General features: G+C 54.9%; 2 protein-coding genes, 1 long non-coding RNA gene and 1 other non-coding gene across 7 annotated transcripts in view; 2 read left to right on the top strand and 2 right to left on the bottom strand.

Annotated features, from left to right (window-relative positions):
* Window positions 1–1,014: 1,014 nt before the first annotated feature.
* The window catches only part of LOC138722392 (uncharacterized), a 35,675-nt gene continuing 20,634 nt past the window's right edge, over window positions 1,015–16,055 (top strand). For both annotated transcript variants that reach the window (XM_069860457.1, XM_069860455.1), the window contains exon 1: window positions 1,015–1,286. In XM_069860457.1, coding sequence (XP_069716558.1) covers window positions 1,180–1,286 — 107 coding nt within the window. In that variant the 5' untranslated portion in view covers window positions 1,015–1,179. The remainder of the gene's footprint in view (window positions 1,287–16,055) is intronic.
* On the bottom strand, window positions 2,184–5,469 carry LOC138722927 (uncharacterized). Of its 2 annotated transcripts, XR_011337773.1 has the most exons (4): window positions 4,979–5,469; window positions 4,574–4,720; window positions 3,721–3,811; window positions 2,184–3,139 (listed from the first exon to the last, which is right to left on the bottom strand). It is a non-coding gene; the product is annotated as an uncharacterized lncRNA (long non-coding RNA). The 2 variants fall into 2 exon arrangements; XR_011337772.1 differs by having other exon boundaries at window positions 2,185–3,139; window positions 4,574–5,469.
* Window positions 3,484–3,566, bottom strand: LOC138722997 (small nucleolar RNA SNORD45). The gene has a single exon (XR_011337803.1). It is a non-coding gene; the product is annotated as a small nucleolar RNA SNORD45 (small nucleolar RNA).
* On the top strand, window positions 8,803–15,238 carry LOC138722391 (guanylate-binding protein 1-like). Of its 2 annotated transcripts, none has more exons than XM_069860454.1 (10): window positions 8,803–8,883; window positions 11,191–11,402; window positions 11,493–11,620; window positions 12,048–12,157; window positions 12,469–12,671; window positions 12,771–13,013; window positions 13,308–13,588; window positions 14,006–14,218; window positions 14,342–14,444; window positions 14,549–15,238. In XM_069860454.1, the coding sequence occupies exons 2-10, from the start codon at window positions 11,210–11,212 to the stop codon at window positions 14,689–14,691; spliced, it is 1,617 nt and encodes a 538-aa protein (XP_069716555.1). In that variant the 5' UTR covers window positions 8,803–8,883; window positions 11,191–11,209; the 3' UTR covers window positions 14,692–15,238. The 2 variants fall into 2 exon arrangements, with proteins under 2 accessions (XP_069716555.1, XP_069716554.1); XM_069860453.1 differs by having other exon boundaries at window positions 8,804–8,898.

The following is a 16,055-nucleotide window of genomic DNA, read 5'->3' as shown; positions in this document are numbered from 1 at the left end:
TATAAGGCAAACAGGGCAAATTGCCGCATAAGGGCAAATACACCATAAAAGGGCAAATAAACCATAAAAGGGCAAACAAACCATGTAAGGGGCTGATTGCAATAAAAGGGCAAATTGAAATATAAAAGGACAAATTGACCATTGGTGAACGGGGCCAATTGCCATCAAAGGGCAAACTCACCATGAAAGGGCGAACTGATCATATGAGGGCAAACTTGGCCAATGGCCATCAAAGGCGAGATTGACCGTTAAAAAGGAAATTGAGAATATGAGGGCAAAGGGGGAGAACTGCCACCACAGGGCAATTTGACCATGAAAGGGCCCAAGCCAATCAGAACACGGCACAGGCAGAGGATCGAGAAGCGACCAATCAGAGCACAGAACGCGCAGCCAATCAGAAGGCAGCGCTGGCTAAGAGGGATCGAGAAGCGACCAATCAGAGCGCGGAACGCAGAGCCATTCAATGCCCTGGGAAATGAATGGGGTGTGCCAAGTGCTGCCGCGCCGTGGCCGCGGAGCGGTACTGCAGCCCGGGGCGGGGGAACGGGACGGCCTCCAGGGGCGGGCGGGGCGGGGAGCGGAGAGCCGGGCGGGGAGCGGGGCGGTTCGCAGAGCGGCTCGGATCCGCTCGGCTGCTGTCGGCTGCGCGCGGCGCCGTTCGGGACGGCTCGGCTCTGCTCTTCGCTGCCCTCCCGCCCGCCGCCGGCTGCGGCCAACGGGGTGCGGGCTGGGGCTGGGAGAGGGACAGCGCCCCCAGGGCCCCCGTGCCCCACCCCGTCCTCCCCGAGCCCCGTGTGCCCCTGTCCCTGCCCGGGGTGCCCGCGTCCCCTGTGTGCCCTGACAGCCCCGCGTGCCCCGGCTCCGCGTGTGTCTGCGAGAGCGGGGGAGGGTCGCTTTTTTGGGGTGTCGTGCGCGGTGGCGAGAGCTGCAGGGGCAGGGGGCGTTCATTTCAAGCACGGTTACTTGGAGTCTTTTGCCCTAACAGCTCGTTCCTTTTGCTTCGATACAGGATTATGGGGAGGAGGGGACTGAGTGCCCGTGGGTTGAAATCAGGGGAGCCCACAAGAAGGCTGATGTTGTGATGGAGTCTGTTACAGACCAGCCAGCCGAGAAGAAGCAGCTGATGAGCTCTTCTATAAACAACTGGGGATAGTCTCAAGATTGCTCCCTCTGGTTCTCATGGGAGACTTCAACCTTCCAGGTATCTGCTGGAAGTACAATACAGGGAGAGGAAGCAGTCTAGGAGGTTCCTGGAGTGCGTGGGAGACAACTTCCTCACACGGCTGGTGAGTGAACTGACAGGGGAAGGTGCCCTCGTGGACCCGCTGTTCATGAACAGAGAAGGCCTGTGGGGGATGTGGTAGGAGGACGCCTGGGACAAAGCGATCACGAGATGATGGGGTTTTCAGTTCTAGGTGAGGTGAAGAGGGAGATTAGCACAACAGTCACATTAAACTTCCAGAGGGCAGACTTTGGACTGTTCAGAAGGCTCGTTGGCAAAGTCCCGTGGGAGACAGTCCTTAAGGGCAGGGGAGCCCACGAGGGCTGGGAGCTCTTCAAAAAGGAAATCACAGACTACACTACACTTGATCTTAGCCAAAAGGCCGAGAAGCGATCCTAGCAGTAAATCCTAGCAGTAATCTCAACCCAAACCCTAGCCCCAATCCCAGAATCCTAGGAACAGGTAATCACGAATCACTGGAAAGCTTTCTCTGCTGACAGAGGGGTGAAGCCCTGGCACAGGCTGCCGAAGGCAGGGGTGGAGTCCTCAGCCCTGGAGGGGTTCCGAACATCTGTAGCCATGGCAGCTGGGGACAGGGTTCAGTGGGCATGGTGGGGCTGGGCTGATGGTTGGACTGGAGAGAAACCCACATTGTGCTCATGGAGCACCAGATGAGCAATCCCTACCTCACCCTCAGGGCTTACCACCTCAACCTGTCTCGGCACACTAGGACATTACTTTTCTCTCACCAGGCATCAGCCACTGCATACCAGTCAGCTTCCCCTTTCATTGAAACACCTGATTTTCAGACTTGAGCACTTCCTGCACTTCTCCAACTGGTTTTGTTTAATACCTCTCTCGGGGTCTCAGTCTGCACAATCACACCTGGAACTTGGCTTCACCTCTCACAATCCTGGAAAGGTTTGCGGCACACCACCACTTCTGACAATAACACAACAGAAGAAGCAATGGCTTCTCATTTTTATTTACACCTCCCCTGTAGTGGCAAGGTAAAAAAACAAACAAGGAAACACAAAATAATTAAGGTCGGAAGTGCCAGGGACCACTTTGAGAACCCTGGTTTGACACAGATTCGAGATTCCTGTGAGGTGAAGAAAGATGCGGCTGCACCAAGGAACCAGAAGTGTGGAAAAAAGGAACTTTTTTTTACTGAGCAGGGGATAAAACTCTGGTGTGTTTACATGTTTCAGTGAATAAGGAAAAGGGGAAGAGGAAAGAGAGAGAGGGAGAGAGGAAAAGAAGAGAAAAAAGATTTCACCGCCTGAGTTCCAGCGATAAAGATTTTATTTTGCTAGCGAGGGAATCTTGTTCTGTGTCATGGGTCCAGGAGGCAGTAGAAAGGAAGCCCAGCTCCTGGGCTGCCTGAAGCCTTCAGGGCTCTCCAGGGGCTGAGCAGAACCAGAAACCAGCCCACTTTGACAGCAGGACAGACAGAGGAGCAAGGGGACTTTGGCCACCTCCCACCTGGAAGATGAACCAAATCAGGCTGCCAGCAGCTGAATGCCTGCGGGCATGGCCGCACCACCAGCCCTCCCCGACTGGACACAGGGCAGCTCAAACCCAAAGCCAGCAGAGAATCATGGAATTGTGAAAGTTGTAACAGACCTCGAGGGTCATCCAGTCAAGCTGTCAGCCCAAAACCACCATGCCCACCAAACCACGTCCTCAAGTGCCATCTCTGTAATGTCTGAATATCTCCAGGTACACTGACTCCACCACTGCCCTGGGCAGCCAAGTCCAATCTTTCACCACCCTTACGGTGAAGAGATTTCTCTCCAACTCCAGTCCGAGTCTCCTGTGATGGGACACAGCAGCCATCCCAGAACATCCACCGCTTTCCGCCCCAGGAACACGGCCCCACCTCAGCGCTCCCCATCGCAGGGCGGGGTTTCAGCTCTGGATAAGAAAAGTGCAGCATCAGAACAGAGCAATGGAAGTGCCCTAGGGAACCTGGAGTGTTTCTGGCACAGCCACATCAAACCTAAGCAACCCCACCTCCCGGTCTTCTGGGGACACCAAAAACCACCAGAGCTCTTTGTCCCTCTCCAGGCAGCAACTCTTACTGACATTTTCCACCACGTGGAAATGGAATCCAGGAGCTGGGGCTATGTCCAAGACCCCACAACTCTAAACCCAGCGCCCTGGCCAGACTCCAGACAGCGTCCACTCAAGGCAGCCAGGAGGAAACACAAAACCACCTGGCTCCTTGCAGCTCAAGGAGAGACAAGGTGCTCGCTCGCCAGGTCTCAGAGGAATTCAGGAGTAGAACTGCTCATCTTCAGCCTTCTGCTCAGATAATACATGCCAAGAGACATCACGGACCAGGGCGAGGAGCAACAGCTCCCGTCTGCATGGCAGCGCGACTGTGGGGTGGGAGAGGAGCCCTGGGAGCACACATCCAGCCCCAGCTCAGCCAGGGAGCGAGGCCTCAGACACTTCCCAAGAGCCCGGCTGGGCTTCCTCAAGCCCATACTCACCGTCTCCTCTCCTTCTCCCAAGTGGCACCTCTGGAGGAACACGGGGCCCACGCAGCAGCAGGCCTGGGGGAGAACCTTGGAGCTCTTTCTTCTGGAACACAGCAGGTTGGGCAATGGAACCAATGGGACAGAACAACAGGAATACATTTCAATCCCCATCAAAAACACAGAACTAAAAGCTGAAGCCCAGTTTTCACTTTGAGCAAAAGCAGCAATGGTCTAAAACAACCCCCCCCCCCGCCCCCTTCCCTTCTCCAGCGCCAGGAGAGTTTCCTCAGTCCCAGTCAAGGGCACATTCCAGCTCCAGGGATCTAGGCATCCACTGCACGGAAAAGCCCACAGCTCCTGCTCTGCAGGTGGGCAGGCAGAGCCACCACCAAAGTACCTCAGCTGGGTTGACCTGTGCACAGCGATGCACAATTTAAATGTCTCCAACCACCGGGAGATCTGTGGGCTCCTGGAAGCCTTGGAGCCCAGCTCTTGGGCTGCCTGAAGCCCTCAAGGATCTCCAGGGCTGGGCAGAACCAGAAACCAGCGCTGATTTGACAGCAGGACTGAGAAGAGGGGCAAGGGGACTTTGGGCCCATCCCAACCGGTACCACAACCAAACCAGGCTCCCCACAGCCAAACCCCTGCAGGCACCGCCACACCACCAGCCTTCCCCGACCAGGCACGGGGCAGATCACACCCAGAGCCAGCACTGCACGTGGAATCTGGCCACAAACTCTGCCCCAGCGCAGCTCTGATGTCTGCCTGGCGCACTCGTATTCACCCCAAGAAACCCCAGACATGGAAGCAAGACACCCCGCACTCCTCGCTCCACCAGGTGTCCCCTCCTCCCACCGAGCTTTACCTGCTGTGCCAAAATGCCCCCGATCCACCGTGTGCCTGGCAGACAGGTTCTACCTCTGACAACAAGGACACAACCCATCGGAACGCACGGCAGAACGTCCGGCTCTGCAGCAGCGCACGGAACTGCCATCATCTCCATCGCCACATCCTACCAGAACGAGAACAGGAGTGACGTGAAGTGGAATCTGTTAAAAGCTGATCCCTGAGGAGAGCTTCAGCTGCTGAGTCACAGAATGTGTTCCAGCACAAACCCAAGCTGTTGGGCATATGGAAGTGTTTAATGGGCACAAACAAAACCAGCAGGAACGCTGCCCAGCGAGCACAACATGGGTTTATTTCTCTCATTCCCACACAAGGAGACAGAGGCTTCCACAGCCAGCACGGACCCAGATCGCCACTGACTGACCTTCAGCAGCAGGCAGAAAACGTTCCTTATGGACCAGCTTATCCAGGTCAAAGGACGGGCAGGGACCAGTGCCCAGAGCTTTCCTCCTTTCCCAGCGGCCCAGCCCCACCATGCCCACCGAACGCTGTCCCCAGGTGCCACGGCCACAGGCGTTCGGACCCCCTCCAGGGCTGAGGACTCCACCCCTGCCCTCGGCAGCCTGTGCCAGGGCTTCACCCCTCTGTCAGCAGAGAAATCTTTCCAGTATCCAATGCAACCCTCCTCTGGCACAACTTGAGGCCGTTTCCTCTCGTCCCTCCCCTTGTTCCTTGGGAGCTGAGCCCAGCACCCACCTCACTCCCCTCAGCCTCCCCCTCTCCACCGAGCAGGCCCGGCGCCCTCCCCGCTCCCGCAGGGCCCCAGCCCGGGCACCCTCCTGCACGCGGTGCCGACGGGAACCGGGGCGGAGGCGACCGGGCTCCCGGTCCCGTGCCCAGCGCCGCCTGCCCAGCGCCGCCATGGCCGCCACGCGCGGGGCGCGCCGAGCCGCGGCTCCAGCAAGGACCCCGCCGGGGCTGCCCGTGCCGTTCGCCCGACCCGCGCGGGCCTTGCCGGAGCCGGCGCTGAGGAGGGCGCCCGGCGGCGGGGGAAAGGGCCCCTCCCCGCGCGGCTCGGGGGCGGCGGGGGGAGCGGGGGGAGCGGCGGGGCCCTCACGGGTCTCTGCTCTGGCCCCTCGGTCCCGTCTCTCCCGGGCCCGGAGGCGAGGGCAGGCGGAGCGGGAGCCAAAGCTCCAGTCAGCGCAGGTTTGACTCTTGTGAAGGTGATAAATAACATCAAAATTGTGAGGAACGCTCGTTCACTGGTAAAATATTGGTTTTTTTAAAGTAAAAAGTCCTCGAATGAAAGGCAATAATGTTTTTATGTTACAATTCAGCGCTGAATTGTTTACTCTTCTAAAAAGGCACAATGCACAGGCTGGTTATAGGAGTTTTATACTGGTCAAAAATGTATATTCATATAGGTTCTGAGAAACGTGGGTTACATCGTCAAGGAGTGTTGGTTAGCCATACACAGAACTCATATCACCCACTCTCAAATGTATATCACAGTCCCTTTGTGTCTTCAGAATCTTCTGATGCTCCTTCCTCATTGTCTCCTCTTGGTGAGCTCAGGTCTGCTCCTTGTTCCTGTAGGGGACTGTCCTTGTCTTAACTAGCAAACAAGCTAAACTCCTGTTACAGTCACATCCTTTGTTACTGCAACCTGGCCAGGATTTGCCTTCAGTATACATACTAGTTTTCCTCAAAGAATATTTATGTACGTTATCCAATTATGTCTGGAGATTGTCCGCACACCATCTCCCGACAGGAGGCAGATCCACATCACAAAAGTGTACAAACCAGCTGCAGCAAACCCCATCAACCAGTTCTCACAAAATGAGTCCTTGCAGAGTAACAGAATGGGCCGAGATTTCTGGGAGGAATTATCCATATGCGTGTAAGTGGAAACGTCTTCTGTCTCAGCTCTTGTCCCACTGCACACAGCTGATGGGGATCACTCCTCGTGTTGCCCAGCCCTAACAAAGGACATTTGCTTTCTAAAACTCCAACAGCACTCTTAGAGAGTTGATTTGCTGGCATTTTTGGTATCAGGGCTATGGTTCAGTCTGCATAGTGCGGCTGGGCTGATGTTGGAGTTGATCACTTCCATCCTTCAATGGCTCGATATCCAGATGGAGATCCGTGACCAGTGGTGTCCCTCAGGGGTCCGTACTGGGCCCAGTGCTGTCTAATGTCGTCATCAATGATATAGTCAGTGAGATTGAGTGCACCCTCATCAAGTTTGCCGATGACACCAAGCTGAGTGGCATGGTTGCCACTCCAGAAGGACAGGATGTCATCCAGAGGGACCTGGAGAAGTGGGCCTGTGTGGACCTCATGAGGTTCAACAAGGCCAAGTGCAAGGACCTACACTGGGGTCGGGGCATCCTGCAATACAGGATGGGGGATGATGTGATTGGGAGCAGCCCTGCAGAGAAGGACTTGGGGGTGCTGATTGATGAGAAGCTCGACATGAGCCGGCAATGTGCACTAGCAGCCCAGAAGGCCAACTGTATCCTGGGCTGCATCAAAAGCAGCGTGGCCTGCAGGTCAAGGGAGGGGATTCTGCCCCTCTATTCCTCTCTTGTGAGACCCCACCTGGAGTATTGTGTCCAGTTCTGGAATCCTCGATGTACGAAGGATATGGAGCTGTTGAACAGGTCCAGAGGAGGCTACAAAGATGACCCGAGGAGTGGAGCACCTCCCATGCGAGGACAGGCTGACAGAGTTGGGCTTGTTCAGCCTGGAGAAGAGAAGTCTCCAAGGAGACCTTATAGTGACCTTCCAGTACGTGAAGGAGGCCAGTAAGAAAGCTGGGGAGAGACTTTTTACAAAGGCTTGTAGTGATAGGACTAGGGTCAATGGCTACAAACTGGAGAGTGGCAGTTTTAGACTAGGCATAAGGAGGAACTTCCTCACGATGAGGGTGGTGAGGCACTGGAACAGGTTACCCAGGGAAGCTGTGGCTGCCCCATGCCTGGAGGTGTTCAAGGCCAGGTTGGATGGGGCCTTGGGCAGCCTGACCTAGTGTCTGCCCATCACAGGGTAGGGGTTGGAACTAGATGATCTTTAATGCCCCTTCCAACCCAAACTATTCTGTGATTCATGATTACCTGTTCCTAGGATTCTGGGGTTGGCACTACGGTTTGGGTTGAGATTACTTGTTTGGTCAGGGTAAGTGCTAACATGAGGTTTTGGGTTTGCGTTAAGTGGTCAGGGTTTGCTTTTCATTGCTTGTTAATCTTTGTCATTCCTTCACTTGTTAACCCGTCTCTGTCTCGCCTGCTCTCAGTTTTTGAGTGCAGCTGCATCTTTCTTCACCTCACAGGAATCTCGAATCTGTGTCAAACCAGGGTTCTCAAATTGGTCCCTGGCACTTCCGACCTTAATTATTTTGTGTTTCCTTGTTTGTTTTTTTACCTTGCTACTACAGGGGAGGTGTGAATAAAAATGAGAAGCCGTTGCTTCTTCTGTTGTGTTATTGTCAGAAGTGGTGGTGTGCCGCAAACCTTTCCAGGATTGTGAGAGGTGAAGCCAAGTTCCAGGTGTGATTGTGCAGACTGAGACCCCGAGAGAGGTATTAAACAAAACCGGTTGGAGAAGTGCAGGAAGTGCTCAAGTCTGAAAATCAGGTGTTTCAATGAAAGGGGAAGCTGACTGGTATGCAGTGGCTGATGCCTGGTGAGAGAAAAGTAATGTCCTAGTGTGCCGAGACAGGTTGAGGTGGTAAGCCCTGAGGGTGAGGTAGGGATTGCTCATCTGGTGCTCCATGAGCACAATGTGGGTTTCTCTCCAGTCCAACCATCAGCCCAGCCCCACCATGCCCACTGAACCCTGTCCCCAGCTGCCATGGCTACAGATGTTCGGAACCCCTCCAGGGCTGAGGACTCCACCCCTGTCCTCGGCAGCCTGTGCCAGGGCTTCACCCCTCTGTCAGCAGAGAAAGCTTTCCAGTGATTCGTGATTACCTGTTCCTAGGATTCTGGGATTGGGGCTAGGGTTTGGGTTGAGATTATGGGTTTGGTCAGGGTAAGTGCTAACATGAGGTTTTGGGTTTGCGTTGAGTGGTCAGGGTTTGCTTTTCATTGCTTGTTAATCTTTGTCATTCCTTCACTTATTAACCCGTCTCTGTCTCGCCTGCTCTCAGTTTTCGAGTGGAGCTGCACGGTGGAGAGTAAACCCTGGCCAAAGGCTAATCATCGTGTTTCCTGCTTTGCTCTTGGTTCCTGACTTTCACTTTCGTTTCCTGGAATAGGAGGAGAAAGGCACAGCATAAAAGTCCAGGCTGGAGCCAGGCTGCAGCAAAGCTGTGCCAGCTGCCCGCAGGTGAGGAAGACGAGGGTGAGTCCCTTCCCCTGATCCCTCCTCCCACCCCTTGCAAGCAGCCCTGGACATGGGGCTGTGGGGGCTCCTGCTGACCCCAGTGGGTGACAGGGAGCCCAGCGTGTGACAGGGAGCCCAGTGGGTGGGAGGAGGAAGAGCTGCAAGTGTCTGCTGGGGCCCTGGGACAGAGCAGGGGTGACGGGAGCCTGGGAGCTTGTGTTCAACACCCCCAAGGCTTGGCGTGTAAGTTAGGACTCGCCTGAGCTTGGCCCCTCTGCCCTGAGCTTTCCTCTCCTACCTGCTGTGCTGGGAGCACCTGGGACCCCAGGGCAGCCCCTTGTCCCCCTATGGCCATCCCTGTGATGTTCCTGGAGCAGGGCAGGGCTCGTGAGCTCCTCTGAGAGGATTCCAAACCCAGAAGTGGACAGTGTCCGTGGAGCCTGTGCTGGGATGTCCGGGAGGCTGCAGGGAGGCAGGTTCTGGTGCAAGCATGGGCCGGGGCACTGGGCTGCCTCTGCGTCCGTGGGGTTTGCTGGTGCCTGGCAGGGGCTGGGGGTTGGCGGGGTTTAACCGCAGCCAGCAACTCCTCCCCAGCTGCTCGCTCCCTGTCGACAGTGAGATGAGGAGAAATTGGGAGGCAATGAGAAAGCTCATGAGTGGAGGCCAGGAGAGTTTAGTAGTTAATGCCAGAGCTGCGCAAACAAACAAAACCCAACAGTTCATTTGGGGTCAGCTGTCCTGGCTGTGTCCCCTCCCAGCTTCTCCTGCCCCCTGTGCTGGTCTGGGCTGGGACAGAGTTCCTTTTCTTCAGGGGAGGTGGGATGGAGTTTGTGCTGAGTTTCAGTGGGTTTCAGTTTGTGCTGAGAACAGGGTTGGTAACATGGGGACATTTTTGTTATTGGTTGTGACAGTTCAGCCCCACCCAGCCTTATCAGAGGTCAAGTGCAAGCAGTTTGGCTCCCAGTTGCCCCCCTGCCACCCTGCTCTGGGAGTGGAGAAAGAGGAGTGAGGGAAGGGGATGCGTGGATTGGGAACAAAAACTTTGATGGAGCAATAATAATAATAATAATAGTAATAATGAAAATACTATTAATCCAAAAATAACAAACTATGTAGAAATGTACAAAATCCTCCACCCCCGACCTGACACAATGACGCCAGTACCACTGTTGTGTTGTAGGGAGGAGGAAGGAAAGGAGGAGTTAGTGGGTGGGGAAGGTCCCAGGCTGGACTCAGTGCTGCAGGAGCTGTGCTTAGGAACTGGCTAGAGGAACACATGGATATTCTTGTTGTTTGTCACAGTCCAGCCCCACCCAGATTGATTGTAAGCCAAATGGGAACACTCAGGCTCCCAATCCCCGCCTTGCTGCCCCACTCCTGGAAAGGGGATCAGGGCAAGGGACAGAGTTCTCGCTGGGTGCTGTCCTTCAAAGAAGAGAGCCTGACCCTCGTCATGCCCCCGTTATCCCAAGCGTGACGTCCTCACAGCGTCTTGCCAGTGAGCAGGTTTCTCTCCTATTGTTATTTTCCTTCTCATTCCAAATCATCGAATCATAGAATAGTTAGGGTAGGAAGGGACCTTAAAGATCGTGTAGTTCCAAACCCTCTGCCATGGGCAGTGACATCTCCCATTAGATCAGGTCACCTAGGGCCCCATCCAACCTGGCCTTAAACACCACCAGGGGTGGGGCAGCCACCACTGCTCTGGGCGATCTGTTACAGTGTCTCACCACTCTCATGGTGAAGAAATTCTTCCTAATGTCTAGTCTAAATTTGCCCTTCGCCAACTTATATCCATTCCTCCTTGTCTTACCACCACAAGCTTTTATGAATAGTTCCTCCCCAGCTTTCTCGCAGGCTCCTTTCAGGTACTGGAAGGTCACTATAAGGTCTCTTCGGAGACTTCTCTTCTCCAGGCTGAACAAGCCCAACTCTGTCAGCCTGTCCTCGTATGGGATGTGCTCCACTCCTCGGGTCATCTTTGTAGCCCTCCTCTGGACCCATTCCAACAGCTCCATATCCTTCTTATGTTGAGGATTCCAGAGCTGGACACAGTACTCCAGATGAGCTCTCACAAGAGAGGAATAGAGGGCCAGAATCACCTCCCTCGACCTGCCGGCCACGCTGCTTTTGATGCAGCCCAGGATACAGTTGGCCTGCTGGGCTGCGAGTGCATATTGCTGGCTCATGTCGAGCTTCTCAAATCATTCTTGTATTGGCTTTCAGTTATTACGGCCGCTGATGCCCATCCCTGTCTGGGCTGTGGGTGGCCCCCTCACTAAGCAGCCCCTCGGCCCGTCTCCTTCGCAGGTCCTGTGTGCCGTCAGCAATGGCTTCTGCAACCCAGATGCCGGCGCCCGTCTGCCTCATTGAGAACAGCCCAAGGAAGGGGCTGGTGGTCCAGCAGGAGGCCCTGCAGGTGCTGTCAGAGATCCCCCAGCCGGTGGTGGTGGTCGGCATCACCGGGCTGTACCGCACTGGCAAGTCCTACCTCATGAACAGGCTGGCTGGGCAGAGGAAAGGTGAGGGAGGTCCCAGCCCCGCATGGCCAAGCTTACTGGGTTTTCCTGCTCAGGGTTTAACGCTGGTGAGACTTTTGTGTCCTCCCACAGGTTTCTCCATGGGCTCTGGGGTGCAGGCCCACACCAAAGGCATCTGGATGTGGTGTGTCCCTCACCCCTGCCGGCCTGGACACACTCTGGTGCTGCTGGACAGTGAAGGACTGGGTGACGTGAAGAAGGTGTGGAAGCAGCAGCAGCTGCCTTTGTGCATTCCCAGCGCTTTGTGGAAGGTCTTGAGGGTGCAGCCTTGGTGGCCTGAGTCAAGGTGGTCGCACCAGCTGTGGTGCCTTTCATCTGGGAAGAGCCAGAGGCCATGGGGAAGGAGGCTAGGGTAGAGAAGTTGTCAAATTCCTCTACTTTTGTGGAGAAGAGCAGCAGGACGGGCCTGAGGAGCTTCAGGAACACTGGGTAGAGGATTGTGGGACCCTGGGAGTGCAGAGCTGAGGATGATCCCAGCTACAGAAAGCCACGGTGATGTCATGGGGGGACCGTCCAAAAGCCGGTCTGGCCCTGGTGTGTGGGTTAGGGGCATTCTGGGTCTGGGGACGTGGGGCTTTGCTCCTTCTTAGGGAGCCTATTGCTAAGAGCCAGGGGTTGTTGTTCCAGGGTGACACCAAGAACGACACGTGGATCTTTGTCCTGACCGTCCTGCTCTCCAGCACCTTGATCTACAATAGCAAAGGCTCCATTGACCAGCGGGCTTTGGAGGAGCTGTAGTATCCTTGGTGGGAGCGCGGCACCAGGGATGCCCTCCTCTCCCTGGGTGGTGACCAAAGCATTTACACATCCCAGTTCCTCAGAGAGCTGTAGAACCTTCTGCTGATGCCCAGGGAAGTACTTTGAGTCCTTAGGGGTCCCATGTTGAGGGCCTTAGGGCTGAGGGGTGTTCCCCTCATCGTACTGGTGGTTCCAGGCTCTTCCCTGTCTCTGCAGGCTCCTCTCTTCCCCACAAAGTGCTGGGTGGTTGCAGGATGGTGATGTGCCCATGTTCAGGGCTGAGGTCCTTGTTTCCTTAGCCAGCTCCCAGCTATGTGATGAAGCTGACTGAGCGTGTCAAGGTGAAAGCAGCACTGGAGGAGAGGGAAGATGGCCTGGAGGAGGCAGGACAATTAGTCCCCTTCTTGCCGACTTTTGTCTGGGCTGTGCGGGATTTCACCCTGCAGCTGGAGAAGGACGGGGAGGAAATCTCTGAGGATGAATACTTGGAGGATGCGCTGGAGTTAGAGGCTGGTAAGGGAATGGTGTCCAGCCCCAACACGGCAGCACGTCAGTGTCAGTCAACGACAGCCCAAAGCCAGTGAACTCCCTCCGTGTCCTCTCACTGCACAGGTGACAGCCCGGAGACCCAACGCTGCAACCAGCCCCGGGAATGCATCCGCCAGTCCTTTCCACATCGCAAGTGCTTTATTTTTGACCAGCCAGCCAGCAGGAGTGACCTGGTGCGCTTGGAGGAGCTTCAGGATGATGAGATGAGTCATGAATTCCAGCAGCAGGTGGAGAAATTCTGCAGGCACATCTGGGAAAAGTCTCCACCTAAGACCATCCCTGGTGGGCGCATCCTGACAGGGAACCGTGAGTACTGGTGTGTAGAGGCTTGGATGGGCAGCAGCTCCAGGCTGTGTCTGGGAAGGATCAGCTGCAGGGTGAGAGGATGCAGGTGGGTACAGGGAGAACTTTTCTCTGGTGCCGTCCCTGCCTGTGGACCTGGAGCTTCTGGAAGTTGCAGAGAGGGTGGGAAAGTGTCGGGAAAAGAAGTTGAGGAAGACTCTGGCAGGGAGGCAGCAGGGATGTGGCAGGAGCCAGGGCTGAATTGGAGCTGGCCTTACATTGAGCTGCAGCTCTCTATTGATTGATCTTCCTTGGCAGTGCTGGGCAAGCTGGCAGAAACCTACGTGGAGGCCATCGAGAGCGGGGCAGTGCCGTGCCTGGAGAGCGCCGTGCAGGCCCTGGCAGAGATGGAGAATGCAGCGGCAGTGAAAGAGGCTGTGACGTTGTACCGGGATCTGATGGAGCAGCGGGCAAAGCTGCCGACAGAGACTGTTGAGGAGTTCCTGGAGCTGCACAGCCAGTGCGAGCAGGAGGCTCTGGAGCTGTTCCGCAAACGGGCATTTGAGGAGGGCACGTGCCAGTTCCAGGCAGAGCTCAAGGTAGGTGGTCCCCAGGTGGTTGTCCCTGCTGCACCAGCCTCTTCTCCCTGGGCTCCAAAACCGTGCTGCGATGGGGACGAATCTCAGCCCTGTCCCGTCCCATGCTGCAGCCCAGATGTGCCTCTGCTCCGGCTGGAAGGCTGGAACCTTCCCCACCGCCCCTGTCGTGCTGACTGGGTCTTGCCTCTGGGTTTTGTGAAGCCCGGTGTCTCTGGCACGCTCTCTGCTCCTGTGCACCTTGGCCCAGAGGGGTCTGTGGGCACAGAATGGCCTCCCCATTGTCACCTCCCAGTGGATTACGCCACAGCCTGGAGATCCCTATCTCCGTGTCAGCCTGGCTTGGTTTCTGCCTGGCGTGAGAGCGGTGGCTTCAGTTCAACCTGGGCTGACACCTTCCCTCTGCATGTCTTCGGTTAGCGCCAGGTGGAGGAAGTCAAGGAGAAGTTTTGCACGGGCAACGAGGAGGCATCCCGTGCCAAATGTGAGGGTGCTCTCAGGAAGCTCTTCCAGGACATTGAGAGACGCCTTCATGATGGTGTCTACAGTGTGGTAGGAGGGTCAGGGCTCTTCAAGGCAGACCTGCGGGCACTGGTGAAGAATTACTGGGAAATGCCTGGCAAGGGAGTGAAGGTAGGAAGAAGTGCAGCTCCTCTTTGAGGGGAGATGCTGCATATCTCATCCCCTTCCCCCCGGAAACCATTTCCCCCAAGCACCTGGTTCTTCTCTTGACTTCTTTTGTCTCTGGTCCTACAGGCTGCTGCTGTCCTGGAGAAGTTCCTCAAGGACATCAAGGCTATAACCACTGCCATTCTCACCATAGACCAGTCCCTGAAAGATAAGGAAGAGGAGCTGAAACGTAACTTCTGGGCTAGAGGAATGATGGGAGGGGGAAAAGAGAACTCCTTTGGAGCTTGGGGTCTCAGCTCCTGCTTTGCAACACCTCTGTTTCTCTGTCCCCAGGTGCGCAGCAGCAGCATGAGAAAGCTGAGCAGGAATGGAAGAAGAAGATGAAGATTCACATTGCTGTATCGATAGGGGTTGGCGTGCTATCTATCGCTGTTCCCCCTCTGCGAGCACTGAGGTTTTTTAAATTACCTCTGTAATCACAGAGTCCATAAGGTCCCCACTTAATTTTGAAAGCGTTTCCTGCAAGACGCTTGCAGTGAAGTGTGGAAGGGACCTCCGTGCTCACTCGTACCGCGCTGTCTCGTGCTTTCTTGCATGCCTCCTCCAGTAGGTAATATTCTCTCTTTTGGGATTGTTGATACCCGCCCTGTTTGGCTGCTGGTGACCAGGGCCTGCCCAACATCAAGAACTCCTCTCTTCTCATGCTCCAGCAAGGCAGCTGGGGGTGGGAGAGATGCTGGGAGGGGACACAACTGGGAAAGGTGACCCCAGCTGACCAAAGGGACATCCCAGACGATAGGACACTGCGCTCAAGGAATGGAAGCTGGAGAAACAGGGAGGAAGGGAGGATGTTTGGAGTTGTAGCGTTTGTCTTCCCAAGCCGTCGTTACGCGTGATGGAGCCCTGCTTTCCTGGGGGTGGCTGAACATCTGGCAACCCAGAGGAAGCAGTGAATGAATCCCTCCTTTGGCTTTGTTTGCACACGCAGCTTTTGGTTTACCTATTAAAATGTCTTTATCTTGACCCGTGAGTTGTCTTGCTTCTGCCCCTGTCATGCTCTCCTCCATCCCCAGGCGGTGTGGGGCTCATCTGCCCACTGGGGTCAGCCCACCCCACCCATGGACAAAGGGGTTTCACTTTTCCCTGCAGGGATTCGGCTGCACCATGGGGCACCAACCATTCCTGTGATGCGTGGGTTCAGAGAGTTTTGCGTCCTTTATGGAGAGAGGGGCTGGTCCCATTTCTTCTTAGTAATGAAGAAAAAACAGATTGTAAAAACAAGGATGGAAAAATAATCTGTATGTACGTGTTTAGAGTTTCCATAGTTGTGTTCTTCTATAGAAGGTGAATTTGTGCCGCGTGTGGATGCATGTAGGGTCTGTGGCAGCGGAGAGACTAATCGCAGTGTTTGCAAAGAAACTCACATGCTTTTGCTTAAAGTTGCCAGGTGCTTCAGAACAGAAACAAGATGGGATTAATAATTTGAAATTCTTACTATATGTATATTTGGGGGAAGGGGCACAGACCCTTATTTGGCGTATAAGCTGTTCTTTGGTGTCTGGAAAAGAAAAAATGGGAACAGCTGCATGCCAGTCTGTCTGTTTAGAGCACAATAAGACTAAAAAGCAAATCATTGGGATAGGTTGGTTTTTTTTGTCATCTAAAATATGTGACTAATGCTTAGGTTCTTGAAAACAAAACCAGCATTAAATATAAAAATCAATGAACACTGTGTAACCAAAGAAACATCAGAAATTGCTCCACCCCCAGAACCCTTTAAGTTTACTCGAAGGAAAATGTTGATAACTGTCTTCATTGGATTTGTGTGGAGTGTGCTGTG

The sequence above is a fragment of the Phaenicophaeus curvirostris genome, chromosome 7 (genome assembly GCF_032191515.1).
Source record: "Phaenicophaeus curvirostris isolate KB17595 chromosome 7, BPBGC_Pcur_1.0, whole genome shotgun sequence".
Classification (NCBI taxonomy): Eukaryota; Metazoa; Chordata; class Aves; order Cuculiformes; family Cuculidae; genus Phaenicophaeus; species Phaenicophaeus curvirostris.
Note: the sequence above shows the minus strand (reverse complement) of the source record. Positions and strands in the feature narration are given on the sequence as shown.